The sequence below is a fragment of the Tamandua tetradactyla genome, chromosome 16 (assembly GCF_023851605.1).
Source record: "Tamandua tetradactyla isolate mTamTet1 chromosome 16, mTamTet1.pri, whole genome shotgun sequence".
Lineage (NCBI taxonomy): Eukaryota > Metazoa > Chordata > Mammalia > Pilosa > Myrmecophagidae > Tamandua > Tamandua tetradactyla.
The window spans coordinates 14,234,191-14,257,735 of NC_135342.1; the positions used below are offsets into that span (position 1 = coordinate 14,234,191).

Here is a 23,545-nt window from a genome sequence, read left to right on the forward strand (position 1 = left end):
GAGATGGGAAGAGACAGACAAACTGACGGGAAGTGTTCTCTTCAGGGGTGTGCCCTTGTTCTGGGCCAGGCCCAAATCTCACAATATCCCCCTTCACCTGGCAGAGGCCAGGGAGGGCACTGTCCAAACAGTGGGTTCTATACAAGCAGTTAGGCAGGATGCCCCAAGGCTGGTGTGCACAGACAGGCAGGCAGGTAGGAGCAGGTGATCCAGGGGGCGGTAAGGGTCACGGTGGACTATGGGATCCACTGCCTGACTTGTTCAGTCCTCAAAGGGGTCCAAGTCCTGGGGCAGGTCCTCAGGATCCTGCCTCCAGCCAGCCCCAGAGCGAGTGCAGTGCTGGGCTCGGGATGCCTGATGGCCCAGCCTATTTTAGCATTGGCTGGTGGTACCGCTGAGATCTTGAGAGGAGAGAGAGAACACCCTCCCACCCTGGGCTGGCCCCCAGTGAACTTGTTTTGTTCAAGGACAAATGCCACCCTGTCCCAGAGAGAAGACTGATTCTTTTTTTGTCCCAGGCATGGTGGCTCACAGCGTATGTTCAGCTTGAAGCTGGGAGGGGAGCAGTGGCTGCATGGGGGACTGGGGGGTGGGCGGAGGTGACTGGGGGGGTGACGGCTGAACGGTGACAGGTGTGGAGGTGAGGAAGGGAACGGTGGAAGCCATGCCTGAGGGGGAGCTGGGCGTGGCACCAGGAGGCTCACTGATGGGCCGATTGTAGAAGAAGAAGGGGCACTGCTGGATGAAGAGTTCAATGATTGTCTGATAGGTCCGCGTGGCTGTGAGGGCATCCATGGTACTGAAATCAGGTCTCATCAAGGTGGGCCAGAAACAAATGGAGAGGTTCTCACTGGTCATGAGATTCACCTTGTTGTTGTGGCTGACTCTGCAGGTGACACCAAGCCCATGGTCAGTGTCCCCCACCAAGGCTCTCTGCCCCGCCCCATGTGCTCACCGTCATTCATTCTGGCCGCACCCACCTGAGAACATTGGGCTTCAAACAAAAACACCATTAGCCCACTCTCTGTCCCCCAATCTGGATCCGGAAGTCAAAGACCTCCATGCTCCTCTGCCCTGCCAGTGTCTCCCCATAACAAGCTTCTCAGGAGCTGCACTGAGGGCCCCTGCACATGAAGACTATCCGAGACCCTGCACCTGGCTCACCGGAGGCCCCCAGATACCACGATGGATACCCCAACTACATGGACTCACCCAGGACACCAAGAGTAGATGGGCTTGGGCTATGTGGACTCTGTGTGTGTCTCCCATAAAATCTCCTCTGTCAAGAGGTTAATAGGTTTGCCTTGAAAACAAGCCCATTTTGGGCTCACACAGATTTGGTAAATACTCAAGTTCATCAGGTCTCCTTGTTGTACCGCCCACCTTACCTGACTCAAGGCTTTACTTTTCAGCATACCCAGCACAGCACAGTGCCTTGTCACACACCAGTTTGGAAATATTAGTATTGGTGAGATGACTTTGGGAGGCTCTTAAGTTTTTCTGATTCAAGGGCAGATTTCTGGAAGCATTCTTACCAGAGGGTCACAGGTTCTAAGAGAAGCCCCCACTGGGTGCTGTGAGCACCATGTAGTACAAATGAGCTCCTCTGGCCTCTTCAGAAAAAGGATGGAGACCAAAAGACTAAGGATGCTCCTTAAGTGGGTGAGCCAGCTGTGCCCCAACAGAGGGGGCAGCCCTTGCCCCCAAGGCAGACCTAATCTGCTGTGAACTGACCCCGAATGCTGCTTTGATTTTCACAGAAGGACAGATCAACCAGAAAGCCCTGCAACATACTTGTTTAGGTGAGAGATGACATATTTGAAGACTTCGTGGTTTTCCTTTGGAAATTTCTTTAGTACCTCTTTAAGGGCATGTAACTTCTGCTCCCGGTCATTGATTTCTGAGGAAAGAAAAAAAAACACTTTCATGGCCAAGGCTGGCGGGTGTTTTATGGCTCAAAGGTGGGGAAGCCAATAGGCTGGCAGCCACCTAGTGGAGCGCTCTATGCTGGACTTTCTCCGAGGGCCAGCCCAGGACTCATAGACAAGACCAGCTCCATCCATCATCCCTCAGTCTGTGTACAAGGCTGGCACACCTGGCAGGGGCATGGGTTCAGAGGCCAGGCCCCTGCTGAAGGAGAATCCTGTGTGCCTGGGACTTCCTGGCTCCCCTCCACCCGAGATTGACTGATCCAGAGAGACTCCACCATAAAAAGCACCATTCTTTGCTCATCCAGTTGCCCCTAGAGACAGGCATCCCAATGCAGAGAGCCTGTCGGCTTTCTGACCAGACAGGTGAGTGCTGCCCCTACCCACGACGTAGACTGTCTAGGGAGAGAGTCCATCACGAGACCAGGGGTGTCCTTTTCCTAGAGACACAGAGACCCTCCACACACAACTCTGGTAGAGGAGCTGGTGTGAACAGTGGGGGAATTCTTAGGCAGTTCTTCAAAGGGATTACAAATCTGCCCACCAACCCCCGCCCATACAAACTATCGCCCACCCTTTGACCACCGTGGGGTCCTAATGTACCAAGAGCAATGAAAATAGGTAAGCACTGATAAAGTACATAATGCATGCTAGGCCTAGGTCAGTTAATCCTCATACCTTATGAGGTAGGGACTGTTACCCCATTTTGAGGATGAGGAATCTGGGCCCAAAGAATTTGAATTAGTTGCCAAAGGTCATGGAGCTAAGAAGCTGCTGAGCTGGGCATCAAACCCTGTCTGTCTGGCTATGCACCTGAGCCACATCCTCTGTGCTGCCCAAGGGTCCTCTTGGGTTCCCTTCCAGGGTGGACCTTCACTTTGGAGGGCCAGTCCCGCTAGGAAGGTAACAATGTCCAGAGTCCTTTTGGGGGCTGGATTTGGCCGAGACAGATTTCTCTAAGCATGGAAAGAAGCCCCAATGACTACTACTTGGAACTGAAGGCTATTTTCAGGACTCCAGGGCTCAGAGACCCCCAGAAGGGTCTGATGAAGGAGTTGGCATCTCTCATGGGAGTAGAAGGGTAGGGATCTTCTGAGATGGATGAGAACTAAGGACCTACCAACATGCACATGTATAATTCTGCTACAATCTCTGGAGGTTCATGGGTCCCCCATCCCATGCCCCCCAAACCCTGTTCTATGGGAAGCCCATGGCCTCCAAGTTAAGAACCTCTGCTGAAGGAGATGTGTGACTGGACGGTCTCAGTCTGGGAAAGCAGCATGAGGAGCTTGGCTTGAGCGAGAGTAGGAAGGACAGACAGTATTTCAATGGCCAGGAACAGGTAGGGAGGTGCAGGGAGGCTTTGGGAGGGAGGCAGGGAAGTGTGGTGGTTCAGAACCCACAACCCAACTCAGAAGGTCCTGATTCAGAATCCTGTCTGAGGCCTTGCAGTTGTATCCAAAGAGCAGTCAAGCTATAGAAACACAGCCACAAAAAAGAAAAGAAAAAAAAATCCTTTTCAGAGCAGGACCCCTGTTCTCAGGTTTGCCAATCAAGAGCTTAAGTTGGTTCATCCTAAATTCCACTACAAATAGGACCATGAACATAAGACACTTCTTCTTCTTTTTTTTTTTTTTACATGGGCAGGCACCGGGAACCGAACCTGGGTTCTTGGGCACTACAGGCAAGTGTTCTTGCCTGCTGAGCCACTGTGGCCTGCCCCATAAGACACTTCTTGTGTGGCCTTTTCATATGACGGCAATGCCCTTGCTTCTTGTGGAGGTGATGATACTTTAAAATTATGGGACATCCGACAATTTAATAAGCCACTTTTTTCAGCCTCTGTGGTCTTCCCACCATGTTCCCAATATTGATTGCTGTTTTAATCTAAATGATAAACTCCTAGTCACCAGTACATCTGTTCAAAGGGGATGTGACAGCAGCAAACTTGTTTTCTTTGAGCGCAGGACTTTCCAAAGAGTATGTAAAATAGACATCACAGATGTGCTGTCTGCTGCCTGTGGCATCCAAAGCTGAAACAGATCATGGTTGGAACAGGGAATGGATTGGCTAAAGTATATTACGACTACAACAAGAGCCAGGGGGGAGCAAACTTATGCATAGTTAAAACCCAGCAAAAGGCAAAACAAGCCGAGACCCTTAACTCAGGACTCTATCATCACCCCTTGTGCCTTGCCTATGTTCCGTGAGCCCTGCCAGTGGAGTACAAGGAAACAACTGGAGAAGGACAGACTGGATCCTCTGAAGTATCACACACCAGAACCTCCTGCAGCAGGCCCAGGTCACGATGGCTGCGCTGGAACCCACGGGGGCACTCTGTCCTCGTACACTGCGAAGAACACTGCTTCGGACAAGACCAATGACAGTAGTCCCTGCGAAGCCATTTTGCGGCATGCCAAAGCAGCTGAAGATAAACCATACTGGGTTTCTCCAGCATTTCATGACGCAACCCAAAACCTTGTTTGCCCAAGTAGAATCCAATGATGAGGAAGCAAAGAACGAGCCAGAATGGAAAGAACGTAAAATTTGAAGAATCTCATTTGAGAGCTGTTTGCATGAGGAGGAGGGAAGGGTACAGTTGTTTTTTTTTTAATGCTTACGAAATTTAAAAATACATTTTTCAACAGATAAAAAAAAAAAAAAAAAAAGAATCCTGTCTGGGATACCAACCAGTGGTGTGACCCTGGGCAAGTACCATCTCCGAGTCCCAGTCTCCTGGGCTGTATGGGGCCTGAGGGCCGGGTCGGTGAGCTTTTCAAGCTGAATGAAGAGCTCATGGCTAGACACAATACCAACTGTTGCTAGCTGGGAGCTAATAAGACTCTCACTGCAAAGATGGGTAGGGTAAAATAAAGAGAAACAAACAAGCAAAAACTGAGAAAAAGACAGGTAGGGAGATAGCCAAAGAGATTTTGTTGGGGGGTGTCAATAAGTATGAAACCAGATGAGATTTTTGACTTGAGAGCGTTTAGTAACATTTGTCTGTTAGGAAATGACTAAGAATTTTTAGGAACTAAGTATGTAGAATCATTAGTAGCTTCATTTCTCTGAACTTAAGACGTACTTTAAGGGTTCAACCTCTGGGGCATACTCTGGTCCTGAATTTCAAAACCCTCTGCTGTTATACTTTGATAAAGTGACTTTAAAAAAAAAAGACAAAGTCTTGCTGCAGGGAGGATGGAGGATTGTACTGAAGAACATGGGAAGCAGGGCTCAAAGTTTCACCTTAATAAAATAATCATGCCCTCTTCCAGATGTGAGCCTGAGCTCAGCACAGGTCTTTCCCTAAGTGCCTGTACAACCCTAGCACAGTTGTGCTTGTTTGAATCGGGACTTGCATGGCAGCACCTTCACTGAAAAGCCAGGTCACTGAGTCCTCCTGGCTGGAGGCAGGGAACAGGGCTGGCAAGGCCTGTCTGCTTCCTTTCTTTCTTAGGTTTGGAGAGTGGGGGTAGGGAGGAGTTATAGGGCCTGCTTTGGTAATAACTCATGAACTATTCCCAAGAACTCCAGGCTCCTTTCCCACTTCATTGAGGTGTCTAGCAAGGATTTCAATGGCTGTTCTCCTTCTGCACTCTCCTTTTCTCTCTCCACTACCAGTTTAGTCCAGGAGTTCATGAGGTCTGAGGAGCATCCTGAGCTTGTCTGTGGAAGAGGGAGAGTACCAAGGAGGGCAGAAGGGATCCTCCCAGTGCAGAGTTTGGCCCTATGTCTGTAACACCCAAACCAAAGTCAATTCTGTTGACATCTTTTTGACCGGACCCCAACCACTTCCTCCTTCCAGTATCTGTGCTCAAACTGGCAGCCTTTCACAGCAGTAATGACAGTGAAGACTTCTCATACTTGGACAGCACCAGCAATGCTGGGAGAACTTCACAGTTCATCTTTGGGCATTCCTCCCCATGTACCCAAGTGGAATGTTGGGCTGGGGCTTTACCCCATTTGCTGGATGAGAAAACATGCTCAAGAGGCAAAGCCAAAGGACACAGGTTGATGAGTGGTAGGGGTGGGACTAGGACTCAGGCAGAGTTCTCTGCTCTGTATCTCCTGCCTTCCATCATGCTGCAGTGGCCTTTCTAAACTCAACAATTCTCTCTGCTGCAAGGGTGGGGGATTTTAGGGGCATAGGCCTCATCTGCTAATACAAAAACGGAGGTTTTGTGTGTGTGTGTGTGTGTGTGTGTGTGTGTGTGCATGGTCTAGGAATCGAACCTGGGTCTCCCACATGGCAGGTGAGAATTCTACCACTGAGCTACCCTTGCACCACTCCAACTACTAATACACTACAGACTTCTGAAATTAGGTGTTCAAGGGAGAGAGCAAGAAAGGTACAGGGAAGGCATTTTTTAGCCAGGTGAATCAAGACAAAGCCTGGACATGGACAGGAAATGAGAACTGAGACCTCCAAGAACTCAAAAGGAACAAAAGAGGACAACCAGAGGCCCCCGGGGTATTACCAAATGTGAAGGACCTGAGAGACTAGCTCGTCACACTCCCATTATAGGGAGATAAACTAAGGCACAAAAAGGGAGAAGATTTGTTCAAGGTCATAAAATTGGTGTCAGGACGAGTAAAACATATGGAATGAAAATAAGTAATAGGGGGAACAAATGTTAAATTAAGATTGAATTGCTAGTGATCGATGAAAGGGAGAGGTAAGGGGGATGGTATGTATGAATTTTTTTCTGTTTTCTTTTTATTTATTTTTCTGAATAGATGCAAATGTTCTAAGAAATGATCATGATGATGAATATGCAACTATGTGATGATATTGTGAATTACTGATTATATATGCAGAATGGAATGATCAAAAGTTAAGAATGTTTGCGTTTGTTGTCATATTTAAAAAAATATATACAAAAAGAAAAATTGGTGTCAGAAACTCTGATCCTTGAAGAAGGCTCTTGCCCTGGTTGTACCATTTGATCACTGATTTGGGCACCCAGGACACTCGGTTTTGCTGCTGCCCAACTTGAAACCTAAAGGAATACCCCTGACGGGCTCTGACCACCCACCCCTGACCACGAGAAAAGGTCACACCCCTTCAGTGAGGCACACAGGCGTGCCTCACATCCAATTCCTGTCTCCCCTTTGGGGCGGGGGGGGGGGGGGTGGTAAACAACTCCAGAGGCTGAGATCTTGCTCTGTGGGGCCCAGAATGGAAAATTCAGGATGTTTCCTCTTGGAGGCAATGACCTTGCAGCAATCTGCTCAGTAGCTCCTCCTATACAACCCTGAACTCTGCAAGGGGAGGGACAACCTATTTGTCCCATTCAGGGACTGGCTCATATCCAGATCCATGACATTACATGGTGCTGGGATGGGAGGAACACACCCCATGCCTTTAAGCAGCCATCTGGACAGACAAGAGGAAGGTAAGATTCCAGGACAAGCAATGTTACAAGGCAGACTGTGAACAAGAGCCCAGGAACAGTAAGACCAGTCTGCTTGATGTCCTGGGCAAGTCAGTCATTTATTCTTCCCCAGCCCTCAGTGGTTGCATCTGTCAAATGGGAATAGAATGTGGACGGTGAGTTTCACAAGCAGCTACAGGGGGTTAGTGAGGTCCCTGGAGTCAAAGACCCTCAGGCTCAGAACTCCTGGACTGAGCATAACTAGCTGGAGGGCACTTTCTAGCACTAATGTCTACAGGACACGGGAGAGTCTGTGGGAGACTGGCTGGACTGGAGAGGCCACAGACAAATAGGTGGGGAGGGTGTCACAAAGGAAAAGAACAAGATATGGGACAATACTTCTTTTTCTTTTTTCTTGGAACATTTGCATCTATCAGAAAAAGAAATAAAACAAAAACAGAAAAAAATTTATACATACCATACCCCTTATTCCTCCCTTTCATTGATCACTAGCATTTCAAACTAAATTTATTTTAACATTTGTTCCCCCTATTATTTATTTTTATTCCATATGTTCTACTCGTCTGTTGACAAGGTAGATAGAAGGAACATCAGACACTAGGTTTTCACAATCACACTGGGATAATACTTCTTGAAAGCTGGGTTGAGGTATGAGGAAAAGCTGAACTGGGGAACACAAAGCCTTTTTCTCTGCCTCCTGAAATCCTAGTCCTACAAAGCACAGCTCAGGTGCTGCTTCTTCCATAAAGCCTCTACTTCACTTCCTATCATTTGCACTTCTGGCCCAGCTTGCTTCATTCTGTCTGGCAGATGTAAATGTGTAGGGCAGGAACCACACCTCAGCACAGAAGTTCAAGCCCCAGCCTGTCACTCCTTAGTGGTGGCTAGCATGTTGTCTCCCAGAGCCTCAGTTTCTTCATTTATAAAGTGGAGATGCTGATACTACCTACCTTAAAGTGTTACTATGAGAACTAAATAAGAGCAGACGTATAAATCAAATGTGTGGTAGAGCCAAGCCAGGCTTCCTGCAAGCACATAACCAATGTGAGCTATGGCTGCTGTTATTCTTTCCAGAATCTCCCAAACATCATCTTATCTGAATGTGGGAGGAAGATAACTGGTGAATAATCACAAAATCTCTACTTTGTGGGCACTTTTTCAGCAATGTTCTATATTGTGAAATTCTGGAGCTACCAAAACAATTTGAAAGTGACCTTGATGTTTGTTGTGATGGGATCTGAAACCAGTTCCAAGCCCTGAAAACACAGGACTCAACAGCTCTTAGGTATTAAATGTAAAGAGATGGTCAATTTGATGTCACAGAAACCCAGCCAGGAGGGGAAGAACTGCTACCTTTTGGGCTTCAAAATCTTCCTCCCATAATGCTCCCTTAATACTAACTTTTGCACAGTTAAATCCATCTCCTGGCTATCCTGTGCTTCTTCATTCAACTGATTTGCCTGTGAGAGGTGCCATGTCAACAAGAGACACTACTGAGAAAACAAGAGACACTCCTCTCCTTCCACCCCTCTCCTGCCAGGTTCAAGGCAATGGTGCTTTAGCTGAGTGGCTTCAGCTGACTCGCTTGGGTCACAGGAAAGACACAAACGGAGAGAGGAAGCTGAAAACCTCCGCCCTTTTCCAGGCAGCTGCAAGCAGCAAGAAGCTATCTCCTCAGCAGTGGAAGCCCGGTGGAAGCTGCTGAGGAAGGGCAGCTGATTCCCTATCACTCACACCTCACTCCCCTGCCCAGCCCCATTCCCAAAACAAAAAGATGCTATGTCAGCAGTTCCCCCAGAAACAATGGGATTCTGCTGGGTGCCAGTATTCTACAAGCCTCTAGATGGCGCCAAGACAAGACAAATGCTGACCCACAGCCGTGACTCGGGGCAAGTGGGGACCAGTCTTTTTTCGTTCTACTCAGAGATAAGCCTTAGTAGAATGACACTTGGCTCCAGAAAGAGAATTCCTACATATCTCACACTGAGCTGTCCTGGAATCTGCTGGGAGAACCTCTGTCCTTGGATGACAGGATCAGAAGAGAAGCTGCACTGCACCACTGTCACTCATCTAGAGATGAGTGTGCCTTGTGATGATAGGAGAATCAGGCAACCCCAAGTTGTCTCAGCAGTAAGAGGTGCTCTTGTTCCTTCTCTGGTGTTGCTGTGATAAGGTCAGGAGCCAGGAAGACCGTGCAGGTAATAAGGCAATGGCAGTACCAGGTTGTGGAAACGAGTACCAAGGAAAATGGAGACCATGGAAAGGTGACCCTGTGGGCCCTGTGTCCCGCAGCTGTCTGACAGGGAGGGAGCACCCACTAATTCAGGATGGCATCTGTCAGAATCTATTTCCCTAGGAACCTGCTAGCAGTTCGTGACCCAGGACTTAAAGCCAAGCAGATCTGTAGCTACTTTCTATTTCTGGCCCCACATTATTTGCATTTTGTTGTGAGTAAACTGCTTGCTTAAAACTTTTGAGTTTGGCTGTGGCAAGATGAGACTAAAGTCCTGCGGTCAGAGGAATAAATACCTCTTCTTTCCCTCTTAGCAACTCCCCCGCGCCGCCTGCTGCCGCTCTGCCACTCACCAATGGAGAAGCTATGAGTTCTGTTTAGTCGGCAAAGACATTTCCTTCTGCCGCTGGACAGTAATGGTGGTTTCTGGGGTCTTGGCCCATCAGTGGTGCAAAGAAGAAGGAAGATTGCCTTTGGCTAAAAAAAGGCAGTAAGTGCTGCTTTGATGGGCAAGCTCAGAGAGGCAATGCCCCTCGTTGGCAGGAGATCTAGTCCAGAGAAAGGCTGGCCATGGGAAGGACATCCTCAGGGTAGACAAAAGCCTCATGAGAGGCAGCCCAGGACAGAAACAGCTGTTGGGGCAGGTGGGATGATGTCCCAAGGAAGCCACTGAAACCAGAGTTGCTGAATGGCTGCTGTCCTAAGTGATCACAGCCAGGAGAGCTGCCCACATGGTCTCAAATGCTAGCTTCCTGAGGGGTGCTATGGCCCTAGCTCAAGGTGCTGCACTCCTTATGAGATGGGAGAAGCAGGTAAGTGAGAAAGAATAAAGGAAAGTGAAACCTAGGTCTTCTACAATCTAGTCTCCAGACATGCTCTTACACCCAAGCTCATTTCCTAAAGAGAAATAGTAACAACAGGACAGGTTGTGGCTACATAGGTATCCTGAGCAAGCAAAGGAACAGGGATTGGAACCAAATCTGACATCAAAAACCACGCTCTTAACTAATGTAGCTTTTGGGATCAAGCGGCAAGCGCATTCATGTGACCCAGGTAGGCACCCAGGGTCTCCAAAGGCACACCCCAATATGTAAGTCCCTTTGGTGTCATCTTGTTAGTTCTTTTTCCTTATGTCCTTCAAATCCCAGCAAGACACATCCATACGCTCCTGTGTGCCCTCCCCCTCCCTTAATTAGCCCAACAGGGAATCAGCTTCAGCCTCATATGCTGCTGGGGCCACAACCCTTGCCAGGCTTGCCAGTACTCACTGTGCGCCTCTACCAGGTCGATCTGCATGCTGTAGGGGACCAGCGGGTCTGGCAGTTCTGAGAAAAAACTTTTCATAGCACCAGCCACTGTGTTCACTGTAAAGTCTTTCTCTGCCAAGTCCAGGTTATGGTCTGAAAGAAGTTGGGAGAGTCAGGCCAGAGACTAATCTAAGCTGGGTAGAAAAATAGGACAACTCAAGGCTTGGTTAGGGGAACCTTGTGGACCCTGGGAGGCTGCCCAGGTTAGCATGGAGCCAGGACTCAGGATTACCATGGACTGGAAAGGAAGCGACAACCTGAAATGCTGCTTTAAAAAGTCCTGAGATAGACAAACATGCCCTGACAAAGATTTCCTTCCAAGCATGGAACTGCCCCTTAAACAGCCTTTTGGAATACGGTGGCTACATCGAATTTTCTGTGCCATCAACTCCTTTTATCTGGCTTTGATATGGGACTCTATCTTCCTTACTCCCCTCCCCTTCAGGGATAAGAGGACGAGGCTTTACTAAGGGCTGGCTCAATTTTTACTGGGGGTGGGGGGCAGTTTACAGTAAAATTACCAATAATCTTGTCTCCATCCTTGTCCCCTTATGGTGGGAGAGCAAATTCTTCCTCTGACACCACTGACCTCTTATTTTTCTTTACATATTTTATTGTAATTCTGATTATTAAGAAATCATCTACTGATGGACATTGCCTGTTTCCATTTTTTCGGTATAAACCGTGCTCAAGATTCCTGCATACACATAACTGCATACTCAAGTGTATGCCTCCACCTTCATTCTGACTTCAGAATTCTGAGCCTGTGAAGATCAGCGGGTGCTTCCACCCTCTCACGTGGTTCACTTCCTATTGGCGGGCTCTACGCTGCCAGCCAGTTGAGAGCCCAACTGCTCACGACCCTGTTGGGTGCTCATGGGCTGGTGTCTGTTCCTGGCTCTGCCCTACAGGCCCTCATGGGCTACCTGGCTTCAGAGTCTAACTCAGCAGGCCTTTTCCCCCAGTCCCTGATACTGGAAAATATTTATTGCTCTGGACCATTTGCTCCTGGCACTGGTTGGTGTGGTCCATACCAAGAGTCAGAGTGTGGGCCCAAGGTGAGGAGGAAATGGACTAGGCTTCTTAAAGCTGACCTAGCTTAGGGAAGGGAGCCCTCACCAAGAGGTGAGTTCAGTTTGGGGAGTCTAGGTCCTAGGTCCCAGGTAACCGTAAAGCTTTCCTTAGCATTGTTTCTTTCTTGAGGAGGGTAGTCATAATTTAGGGTACTCCTAATTTAGGTACTCCCAGGGCCCTAGCAAAGCATGATCATCATCTCTACCTAACTGCATTATAATATTCCATACATGTGACAACCCATGTACAGCCCAGTATAAGGGAAGACGAGTCCTTCAGCAGGGAATGAGGTCTGGGTCACCTGGGACAGCTTTTAGAGGGTGGTATGGGAGAGAGGTCCAGTTCCTCTCTCTCCTGTGGCACTATGACCAAAGAGGCAAAACTGACTGGGCCCCATACCCTCTTTCTCAATCACCGGGCCAGCACCTCTTAATTTCATAATGCCAACTCCTGCTTTAGAAGCTTAGCCAGGCCTGCAAGCCTTACCTTGATCAAACTGTCTCTGCAGACTCTCCATCTCTGACTTATTTCCGCTGACACGATAGATGCCTTCGGTACTCAATCCTGAGGAGAAACAGGCAGCTGTCTTAGGGAGAGCAGAGAATAAGGAAGGCTGGATTCTGGGGGAGAAGGGGAAAGCCAGGGAGACTACCTGGCATATACCACTAGAAAGGAATGGGGCAAAGCATATTTCCTCTTTTTTCTCTAGATGCTTTAAGCCACTCCCCTATCCTTTGCTGCCATCTTCTTTTCACTTAATTAAAAACAAAAACAAAACACTTGTTTTTTTTTGGGCAAAAATTCAATAACATAAAAGCACATGAGCTAAAGATAATAACTTAGTTCATATTTTGATATACTCTTTCCCTTTTTTTTTTTTGCAAAACAGAGATAATTCTGTTTTAACTTCCTTTTTCATTTAGTATGTTGTGAACTTATTCTAATCATTATTCTTACTCTTTTAAAATATGATTTTAAAGATCTCAAAGCATATAATAATTTAAAAAATAGCCTTACTGCTAATCATTAGGTTTTTCCACGTTTTCACCATTAGAAATGACATTCAGTTATGATTTTATTTTTTTAATAGTAAATTGAATAGATCCTTAGAAATTTACATTTCTCACTTTGTACATTTCCCACTTACGTTCTTTGTTCATTTTCCTATAAAGTGGTTCTTTTCATTTTGTACTTGAACAAGGTCTTTGAATATTAAGGAACCATTTTAACATTCTATCCATTTATATTTTTTCCCTTTTTCCCTGCCCTCTAATTTTGTATACTGAATTTGTTGAAGTACATAATTCAAAAATTTTAGGTTTTCAAAACCATTTTTTTATGGTGCCTTTCTTCATTTTTATGCTTTGAATGGCATTCCCTATTCCTGGATCAGATAGTCTCCATTTTTTCCTTTTCATTTTGGAAAATATTTTAGAGTACTGTGTGAGATAAGGAAAAAAAAAAAACAAATAGTAATAACCAATGAAATAAACAAGACTCATTCCCCACTTCCCAGAGGAAACCACTGACCAGGTGCACTTGGGTCCCAAGCCCAGCCTACCGAGGCTGTAACCAGCTCTTAGGGAGGAAAAAGCCCACGGTGGCATCACCAGCACCACAGGCCTAAAAGGAAGGTGACGTCAATGTGAAAACCAAGATGGGAACCAATGGCCCAAACAACCTTGAGTCATTCTGAAGACTCTGGTTTCAAGAAACTTGGCTATACCTGAGAGGCACTGAGGAAGCAGTGTTGGGCACCATGACTGAACCAGGAAGACAGTGTGGGCTATGGAGAGAGGATGGGCCCTGCAGTCAATCAGTAGGTAGCTGAGAGCCAAGTCTAGTGTTTTCTGGGGCTCCAGACTGGTGGCAGGTGAACTCTGAAGAAGACTGAACCAAAAGTCGTCAATTCCCTTCTTTAAAAGCTGTTAAGTGTACATGGACTCTCAGCAGAGAAAAATCAGGGTTAATGGACCAGCCTGAGGCACCCCACGCACCAAGCAGCAACACTGCCTAGCTACAAAGGAGCTGCCATCACTGCACTCTGCACTTTTCAAACCTGAGGCTTCAGTCATCCCCACTCACTGATGACCTTTCCTGGTGCCTCCCTACTTTTGGAGGTGAGGCTAGCCTCAAAGCTGACACCTCCTGGGTGGGCTACACTGTGCGCCAAGCTGGGCTCTTTCACGCACTCATCCAGCCATTCAATTATTTATTCAATGACTGATGATGCATTTTAGTCTTCAAGACCTTACAGTAGGAGCTACTATCTGGGTCCTACAATACAGAAGAGAAAGGTGAAGTCCTTACTCCAAATCACACAGGTGACTAGAGGGGATGTGGGACTGTCTGATCCCAGTGCCTTAACCATTCTTTCTTCTCCATACTGCCGCGGAAGAGATGCTGCCAAGGTTAGATTAGATTAACCCACCCTGCTGGGGTCCAGACCACGTTTTTCTCTCCCAAGAAACGCCACACTTGAGTAGAGCCCACTGGCCCTCAGCATTCTGGGCAGCTTTTGAGATGATACATCCTCTACTGCTGTCAACCTTCAGAGATCAGAGATGCACCCTGTTCACCATCCCACTAGTCAGAGATTTTGCTCTTTTCTCACACCTTTTCTAAGCTGTTCTCAGTTTAAACTTTCCACTTATTTCATGCCTTGGTAACACAGGCCATGTGCATATACTCCGCTGTTTAAAGGGGTTCCATGAAATCACTGACATTTTGACAAGTTCTGAGTATGTGTCAGCAGACTCAAATCTTCACCCACTAGGTTGAAAAAACTATTTTATAAGGGTTTTTCTTTTTCTCTGAACATCAGGCCTACCCAAAGCAAAGAAAATTATGGTATAAACGGCAAGAGCTTAAAAACTCCAGTTGCCTAAGCCTGAGCATGGAAAGGAACTCTGAACCGCAGAGGATCCTGAAAGCCTCGGGCCATTCAGCAGCCTCTGAGACCCTGACCCTTGGCACAGACAGAAGTCTCCCGCATCGTCTCCTAATGGCCACCTACCCTAGCATCAGAGAGCAGGAAACAATTGAAAGCCAGTTATCTGGAAATTATCAGGGTGTGGACCTGCTGAAACCTCACTAGATAGATGCGCCCCAAAATGGAAGCATTTGAAAGCACAAAGCCAACTCCACAGCATCACTTCATCATCAATTTAGTATTTCCTGTAATCTGGACATATGTTTATTTTACGAAATCCCATCTTAAAATAGCAGTTCTGGTACTGCCCTACACAACACCATGGCATAATTTAGGAAAGGTATCATTTGCTTGGGCAGTATAATTCGTTACAACCACTAATTAGACATCGATTAAAGAAACCACACACACCTGAGAGCAGACCGCAAACACAGGAAGGCTGCTAGGGAAATAGAGGGCTGGCAGCACAAGTGAGAACAGGACCCGAAGAGAGCCCCAGCAGCTTGCACACCAGCACAGTGTTGTGAGTGTAATTAGCAGTGCTGAATCGTGGACTGCGGAAGGTTTGGGTCATGTATGTTACTAGAAGGAAAACCTAGAAGATGAAATGTGGACTGCATAACAATGAAATTTGTTGTGGACGATGAAGATGGTAAACAGTTCAAATAGGAATGCTCTTCCATAATCTAGAACAAAGTACATCACGATTAGATGGTATTAATAATAGGGTGGTATATGGGAAAAAATACACTTAATGCAAACTGTGGACTATAGTTAACAATAATATTTTAACATTTTCCATCAACTGTAACGATGGTACCACACCAATGCTAAGTATCAATAATAGGGGAGTAAAAGTTGTATGGGTTTTTTCTCAGCAAAGAAAATGTTCTAAAATTGATTGTGGTGATGAAAGCACAACTCTATGATTATACTAAGACCTGTTGGATGGATAGCATGGTGCATGAATAAAACTGCTTTAAAAAGGGGGGGTGGGGCTGCCTCCAAGGAGTGGGACTGGGGGAGGGAATGGGGCAGGAAAGTAGTGCTTTCCAGAGGTAAGCCCTTGTGTTATTTACTTGTTTAACCATGGCCATATTATAATTCCACAGAAATTTAAGAAGTAAAAAGAAAGTCTATTTTTTTAATTTAATTTTTTTAAATTAAGGAAATTATACATTTATCAAAAAACCTATTCTTTTTCTTCCTAATGTTTACCCACGCGGCAGGTATGCTCCTTCATGGAGCTTTCTGCCTCGGTTGGTGACAGAAGAAAGTTAGTTGGCCTGCTGAACTGGCATATTTTACACTTTGCAGGAATGCCTTGGGAGAATGGACTTGGGACCCATGGGAGCCTGGAAACTGAGGCGGGGAGTTGCCTCTGCCCTGGTGTGTGACAGGTGCCTGACTGATTCTCTGAAACATACAAAATATGATTCCTGGATCCCAAGCCACCACTTGTCAGAATCTGTGTTCCCCAGAAGACTCCCACCGTTGTCCTGTGTCAAACCTTGCTCTCATAAATTTTCTTTCTAGCAGCAAATTGATCCTTCTTCCAAGACAAACTTTGCTTCCCACCCCCCCTTTTCTATATTTATACATAAAAACTCTGCACTTGAGATCCTTAAAAAAAAAACTTTCATTGGTGCCGCTGGTACTCTCCAAAACTCCACACCAGACAGGTCTTAACTACCACATGACTCAGGCAATTTTCTTTTCTGGAGGTAGAGCCAGCATCTGATAGACTATTTCCCTTCTCTTTCATGGGTCCAAGAGGCAGGGTTCAAGGTCAGACAGGTGCTGAGCACCCAGAAAGAGAAGAAAACTCCCTTGAGCATAAAACTCATATTGTCTTCAAGAGGACTGGCCTCTCTGGAAAGAGCGAGAGGCCCTAATAAGTGGTCCAACGCCAATAGTCCACCTGCAGCCTGAGTCTCTCCTGTTGAGATCTGCATGGCAGCACCACCCACCCCCAATGGAAGACGAAAGGGCTGGGGGCATTAGAGTACTGGGGTCAAAATCACAAGTTACTTCCTGGTTCTGAGACCTTGGGCAACTTACCCTCTCTGTGCCTCCACTTCCTTCTCTGGAAAGCAGAGATAATAAGTTCCTACCTCATATGCTGCTAGTGCATTTTTAACAAGCCTGAGGAGAAGTACTCAGCACGGCGTTCAGGCAATAGTCAGGATCCTAAAGATCTAAGTGTTGACAGGTTGGTAAGTGGATGCCTTTTTTTTTCCTTTAATGCAATTTTATTGACATATATTATATATTCACATACCATAAAATCATCCAAAGTGTACCATTAGTGGTACACAGTATCATCATACAGCTATGCATTCATTATCACAATCAATTTTTTAACATTTTCATTACTCCAAGAAAAGTAAAAATTACAGTAGAAAAGAATACCCAAAACATCTCACGTCCCCCATCATCCATGCATCCATCCATCCATCCATCCATCCATCCATCCATCCATCCATCCATCCATCCATTCATTCATCCATCTATCTATTCTTACTCATCTGTCCATATACTGAATAAAGGGAGCGTCAGTCACAAAATTTTCACAATCACTTGGTCACACCTTAAAAGTTCTATACTTATTCACTCATCTTCAAGTATCAGGTTATTGGATGATAGTCTGACGATTTTAGGTATTTTCCTCTATTTACTCCAATACACCAAAAATTGAAAAGGGCTATCTATATACTGCACAAAAATAACCTCCAGAATGATCTCTCAACTCTATTTGGTCCAGAAGCCTTTCTCACTCCAATGATACCAGGCCAGTGAGCATTTTTTTTAAAAAACATTTTTTTTTAATTGTGAAAAATATCATACAAAAAAGCAATAAATTTCAAAGCAAATTTTAATAAGTAGTTATAGAACAGATTTCAAAGTCTGGTATGGGTTACAGTTTCACAATTTCAGGTTTTTCCTTCTAGCTGCTCCAAGACACTGGAGACAAAAAGGAAATATCAATATAATGATTCAGCAGTTATACTCATTTGTTAAAGCCTAACTTCTCTGTCATAACTCCTCTTTCTCCTTTGTGCCTTCTCCCCAATCTTAACGGTTATTCCCTTTCTAACTTTCTTCATTGCTGAAAAGGGGTGTGGACAATATGGGATATGGGGATGAAACTGGATGGATGTCTTTGAAGAGACTGGCACCTCTGATTTCAGGACTTATCTGGCCTAGGAACCATCTGAAGGTTTTAGATTTCTGAAAAGTAAAGTAAACTTAGTGTGTGCAATTTTTGTAGGATCTCAGATAGAGCCCTGGGTGCTTTTTAGAATTAATAGGAATGATGTTGGTTGGGGATGGCAAACCGTGAGCCTGACTGCTGTGAGGAATAAATGAGATATACATATATATATATATATATATATGTACAAAGCCACAGTACAACACCTGCAATCATTTTCTTTTCTCACTTAACAGGCCTCAACAAGCCAGTCTGCAAAAAATATTTAAAAACCTGCATGGGTCTTGATGTCAAAGTAGCCTCAGTTATGATTTTGGCTGTCTTTATTTATAAGTCCTGAAACCCAGAGGTGCCAGTCTCTTCAAAGACATCCATCCAGTTTCATTTTATTTTATTTATTTATTCATTTATTTTTTAACATGGGCAGGCACCGGGAATCGAACCCGGGTCCTCTGGTATGGCAGGCAAGCATTCTTGCCTGCTGAACCACCGTGGCCTGCCCTTGGCTCTGTCTTATAGCTAGCTAGGCAACTGAGGACAAATCACTTCACTTCCCAGACGCTTGGGTTCCTCATCAAAATGGGGTAACAACATTAATGACTTTGCTGAGATGTGACTATTAAGTGCGAATATGCATATAAAAAAGCCAGTACCAGTGCTTGCTTCAGTGGCACATACACTAAAACTGGAATGATACAGAGAACATTAGCATGGCCCTGCACAAGGATGACATGCAAATTCATGAAGTGTTTCATATTTTTATAACTAATGACATAAAGGAGATCAAGAAGACATTAGAAGGGCATAAAGAGGAATTTGAAAGAATAAATACAAAAACTGCAGATGTCACACAGATAACAGATGCTGTAGACCAAATAAAAAATATGCCAGAGATACATAACAGCAGATTTGAAGACGCAGAAGAAAGAATAAGTTAACTAGAGGACAGGGCAACTGATTTAGAACATACAAAAGAACAAATGGCAAAAAAGAAAAATTTGAATTGGATCTCAGAGAAATGATGGACAAAACAAAGCACACAAATGTAAGAATTATCAGTGTCCAAGAAGGAGAAGAGAAGAGTAAAGGGCTAGGAAGATCAGTTGAGGCTATAATGGGGGGAAACCACCCAATCCTTATAAATATGCAAATCAAAGAAGCCCAAAAACTCCAAATAGAAGGCCTTCCCCAAGACATATTAATTAGTCTGTCAAATGTTGAAGAGAAGAAGAAAATCCTGAAAGCCGCAAGAAAAAAAATGATCTACTACATACAAGGAAAACCACACAAGACTGAGTTTGGACTACTAGACCGGCACTATGGAGGCGAGAAGGCAGTTGTATGATGTATTTCTGAAAGAGAAAGAATTCCAGCCAAGACTTCTGTACCTAGGAAAATATTCCTTCAAAATTGAGAGAGAGATTATGATTTTCACAGATAAACAAATGCTGAAAGAATCTGTCAACAAGAGACCGGCCTACAAGAAATACTAAAGGGAGTTCTGCTAGGTGAAATAAAATAAAAAAAAAAAAAGACAGGAGAGGAAGGTCTGGAGGAGTGCACAGAATTAAAGAGTACCAGTAAGGGTAACTTAAAGGATAAAAAGAGAAAGAGAGAAAAGAATATATAGATATAACAAATAAAATCCAAAGGATAAGATGGTGGATTCAAGAAATGCCTCTACAGTAATAACTTTGAATGTTAATGGACTAAACTTACCAATTAAAAGATACTGATCAGGTATGTCCAAGAGTTACTTCTGGAGGACCTCTTTTGTTGCTCAGATGTGGCCTCACTCTCTTTAAGCCCAACCTTGTAAGCAAAATCATTGCCCTCCCCCTTTATATGGGACATGACATCCAGGAGTGAAAGAATACCTGGTTGCATGGGAGATGACCCCCAAGGATGAGTCTGGCCTTGACACCATGGGATCAACAATTTCATCCTGACTAAAAGGGGGAAAAGAAGTATAACTAAATAAGTATCAGTGGCTGAGAGAGTTCAAATAGTTAAGAGGCAATTCTGGAGGTCACTTCAGTTAGACCTTGCTACCTATGATAACTTGCCAAACCCCAACCAAAACCATTTCAGCCAATCCTAAAGAACACATAGGGCAATATATAAGATTCTACAAAGTTTCCATGCACTAGAGTAAATTTTCAGAAACATACAACCTGCAGATGGGTCCCTGGACCAGTTAAATCCTGAAACCTAGAGGGCTCAGCCTCTCCATGACATCAGCTAGTTCCATCTCCCTATCTCTTATTACTGACAGCCCCTTCCAACATGAAACAGTTAGAATGGCCATAGCTCAAATACCCCTATAGAGAGGGACAGAAAGATCAAAGGTGATGGTGGAGTTATACAGAGAAGTTAGGTTGCAACAAATGAATATGATTGTTGAATCATTAAATTAATATTTCTTTTAGTCTCCAGTATCTTAGAGCAGCTAGAAGTAAAAACCTAAAATTGCAGAACTGTGCTTTGAAATTTATTGTTTTATCTATATGTTATTTCTCACAAAAAGGAAAAAAAAAGTTGATTGTGATGATAAAAAAATATTTATTCCTTATAGCCTCCTACATTCTGGGGCAGCTAGAAAGAAAAAACTCTGGGATCTGTCCTATAACAACATGTTGAAGAGTGCTTTGAAAACTACTGCTTTTATTTTCTTTGCTTTCTATGTATGCTATATTTTACAATTTAAAAAGTTAAAGATTAGCAGAGTGGATTATGAAATAGAATCCAGCTATATTCTGCTTACAAGAGACTTATCTTAGACACAAGGATACAAATAGACAAAGTGAAAGGATGGAAAAAGATGTTCAAAGCAAAATGTAAGCAAAAGAAAGCAGTAGTAGCTATACTAGTACCAGACAAAACAGACTCTAAACGTAAAGACATCATAAGAGTTAAAGAAGGATACTATATATTAATAAAAGGGACAATTCACCAAGAAGAAACAACAATCATAAATATTTATGCTCCCAATCAAGGAACTTCAAAGCACATGAGACAGACATTGGCAAAACTGAATGGAGGAGCGAGAGATGTTTCAACAATAATGGTAGGAGACTTCAATACATCATTCTCCTCTATAGAACAGTCAGAGGATCAGCAAGGAAATAAGAGAAGTGAAACAATTTGATAAGTGAATTAGACCTAACAGATATATATAAGTCATTATACCCCAAAACACCAGGATACATTCTTCTCTAGTGCTCATAGAACATTCTCCAGGATAGATCATATGCTGGGGCACAAAATAGGTCTTTAAAAATTTAAAAACACCGAAATTATTCAAAGCACTTTCTCTGATCACAATGGAATGAAACTAGAAATCAAATAACCACTAAAAAAGGAGAAGTTTCACAAATATATGGAAATTAAATAACACTCTCTTAAACAACCAATGGATCAAAGAAATTGCTAGAGAAATTGGTAGCTATCTGGAGACGAATAAAAATGAGAATACAACACATCAGAACTTACGGAATGTGCTGAGAGGGAAATTTAACGCCTTAAATGCCTATATTAAAAAAAGAACAGAGAGCAAAACTTGAAGACTTAACAGCTCACCTGGAACTTGAGAAAGAACAGCAAACTAACCTCAAACCAAACAGAAGAAGAGAAATAACAAAGATTAAAGCAGAATTAAATGAATGGGAGACAAAAGAACAACTGAAAGAGTCAATAAAACCAAAAGCTGGTTCTTTGAGAAAAACTATAAAAAAGATGGGCCACTAGCAAGGCTGACAAAGAAAAAAAGAGAGAGGATGCAAATAAACAAAATCAGAAATGAGAGGGGGGTCGTTACCACAGACCCTGAAGAAATTTTTTTAAAAATCATAAGATATTATAAACAACTATATGCCAACACACTAGACAAGTTAGATGAAACGGACAAATTCCTGGAAACACACAAACAAGCTACACTGACTCAAGAAGAATTAAAAGATCAACAAACTAATCACAAGGGATTCAATTAGTCATCAAAAATCTTCCTACAAAGATATATGATAAAGACTGAGATGATTTAATCTAGGAATGCCTAGAGTGTATGATGATAGTGACTAAATGCACAAATTAAAAAATGTTTTTGCATGAGGAAGAACAAAGGAATGTCAATACTGCAGGGTGCTGAAAATAGATGATAATTAATATTTTAAAACTGTAACTTACGTGTGAGACTAAACCAAAAAATGCTTATTTGGTACAAAATTTACATTTTGACTAGTGTATTTCCTAATGTAACTTATGTGGAGAGCTTAAATGAATATCATTAAGTACATGGAACCTTGAGTAGAACATGAGATTTTGTAGGTTTGTCCAGGGTGAAGTCCCGATAAATCCCAGAGTGATTTGAACAGTGAATAAAAAAAGTATTTGCAAAGCCCCTTTGAGGGAATGGCAAGAAAGGGGAAAACTCAATTTTCCCAAGTGGAGAATTCTCGATATTCTCACAAGCAGTGGGGACAACCAACACTATAGGCTGAGCCCTCAATCTAGGGGGCTGTTCATATGAAACTTAATCCCACAAAGGATAGTCTAAGCCTACTTAAAATTAGGCCTAAGAGTCACCCCCAGAGAATCTCTTCTATTGTTCAGATGTGGCCTCTCTTTCTCAGCCAACACAACAAACAAACTCACCACCCTCCCCCTCTCTACACGGGACATGATTCCCAGGGGTATGGACCTTCCTGACAACGTGGGACAGAAATCCTAGAATGAGCTGGGACTCAGCATCAAGGGACTGAGAAAATTTTCTCGACCAAAAGGGGAAAGAGGTAATAAGATAAAATAAAGTGCCAATGGCTGAGAGATTCCAAAGAGTCAGAGATTATCCTGGAGGTTATTCTTACGCATTAAATAGATATCACCTTGTTAGTTAAGGCATAACAGAGAGGCTGGAGGGAACTGCCTGAAAATGCAGAGCTGTGTTCCAGTAGCCACGTTTCTTGAAGATGATTGTATAATGACATAGCTTTTGCAATGTGACTGTGTAATCGTGAAAACCTTGTGTCTGATGCTGCTTTATCTACCTTATCGACAGATGAGTAAAACATATGGATTAAAAATAAATAACGGGGGGTGACTTCTGGAGAAGATGGCGGCTTAGTAAGACGTGCGGGTCTTAGTTCCTCCTCCAGAACAGCTACTAAAGCAACAGAAACGGTACAGAACAGCTGCCGGAGCCACGACAGAGACCAAAAAGACAGTGTACCCCATTCTGGAACGGTTGAACCGGCTGGGAGAATTCGCTGCGTTGAGATCCCCGAGGGGCGTGCACTTCCCCGGGTCGTGGCGGCTGGCGGCCGGAGCCCCTCCCTCCCTCCTTCCCAGGCCGGCTGGGAGATTTGGACAGGCGGTCCCCTCAAGCTGCGGCGGCCGGCGCCCCCCCCCCCCACGCGCGGCCTCCCGGGCCGGCTGGGAGATTTAGATCTGCACTCCCCCAAGCAGT

General features: G+C 44.4%; 1 protein-coding gene and 1 non-coding gene across 2 annotated transcripts in view; one reads left to right on the forward strand and one right to left on the reverse strand.

Moving 5' to 3' along the window:
* Window positions 1-422: 422 nt before the first annotated feature.
* The window catches only part of ARHGAP35 (Rho GTPase activating protein 35), a 158,463-nt gene continuing 135,340 nt past the window's right edge, over window positions 423-23,545 (reverse strand). The window contains exons 5-8 of the mRNA XM_077131348.1: window positions 12,425-12,502; window positions 10,826-10,957; window positions 1,795-1,900; window positions 423-886 (exon numbers count right to left, since the gene is read on the reverse strand). Of these exons, the coding sequence (XP_076987463.1) occupies window positions 529-886; window positions 1,795-1,900; window positions 10,826-10,957; window positions 12,425-12,502 (674 nt within the window). The 3' untranslated portion in view covers window positions 423-528. The remainder of the gene's footprint in view (window positions 887-1,794; window positions 1,901-10,825; window positions 10,958-12,424; window positions 12,503-23,545) is intronic.
* LOC143660419 (U6 spliceosomal RNA) lies at window positions 18,740-18,845 on the forward strand. Its single transcript, XR_013164025.1, has one exon. It is a non-coding gene; the product is annotated as a U6 spliceosomal RNA (small nuclear RNA).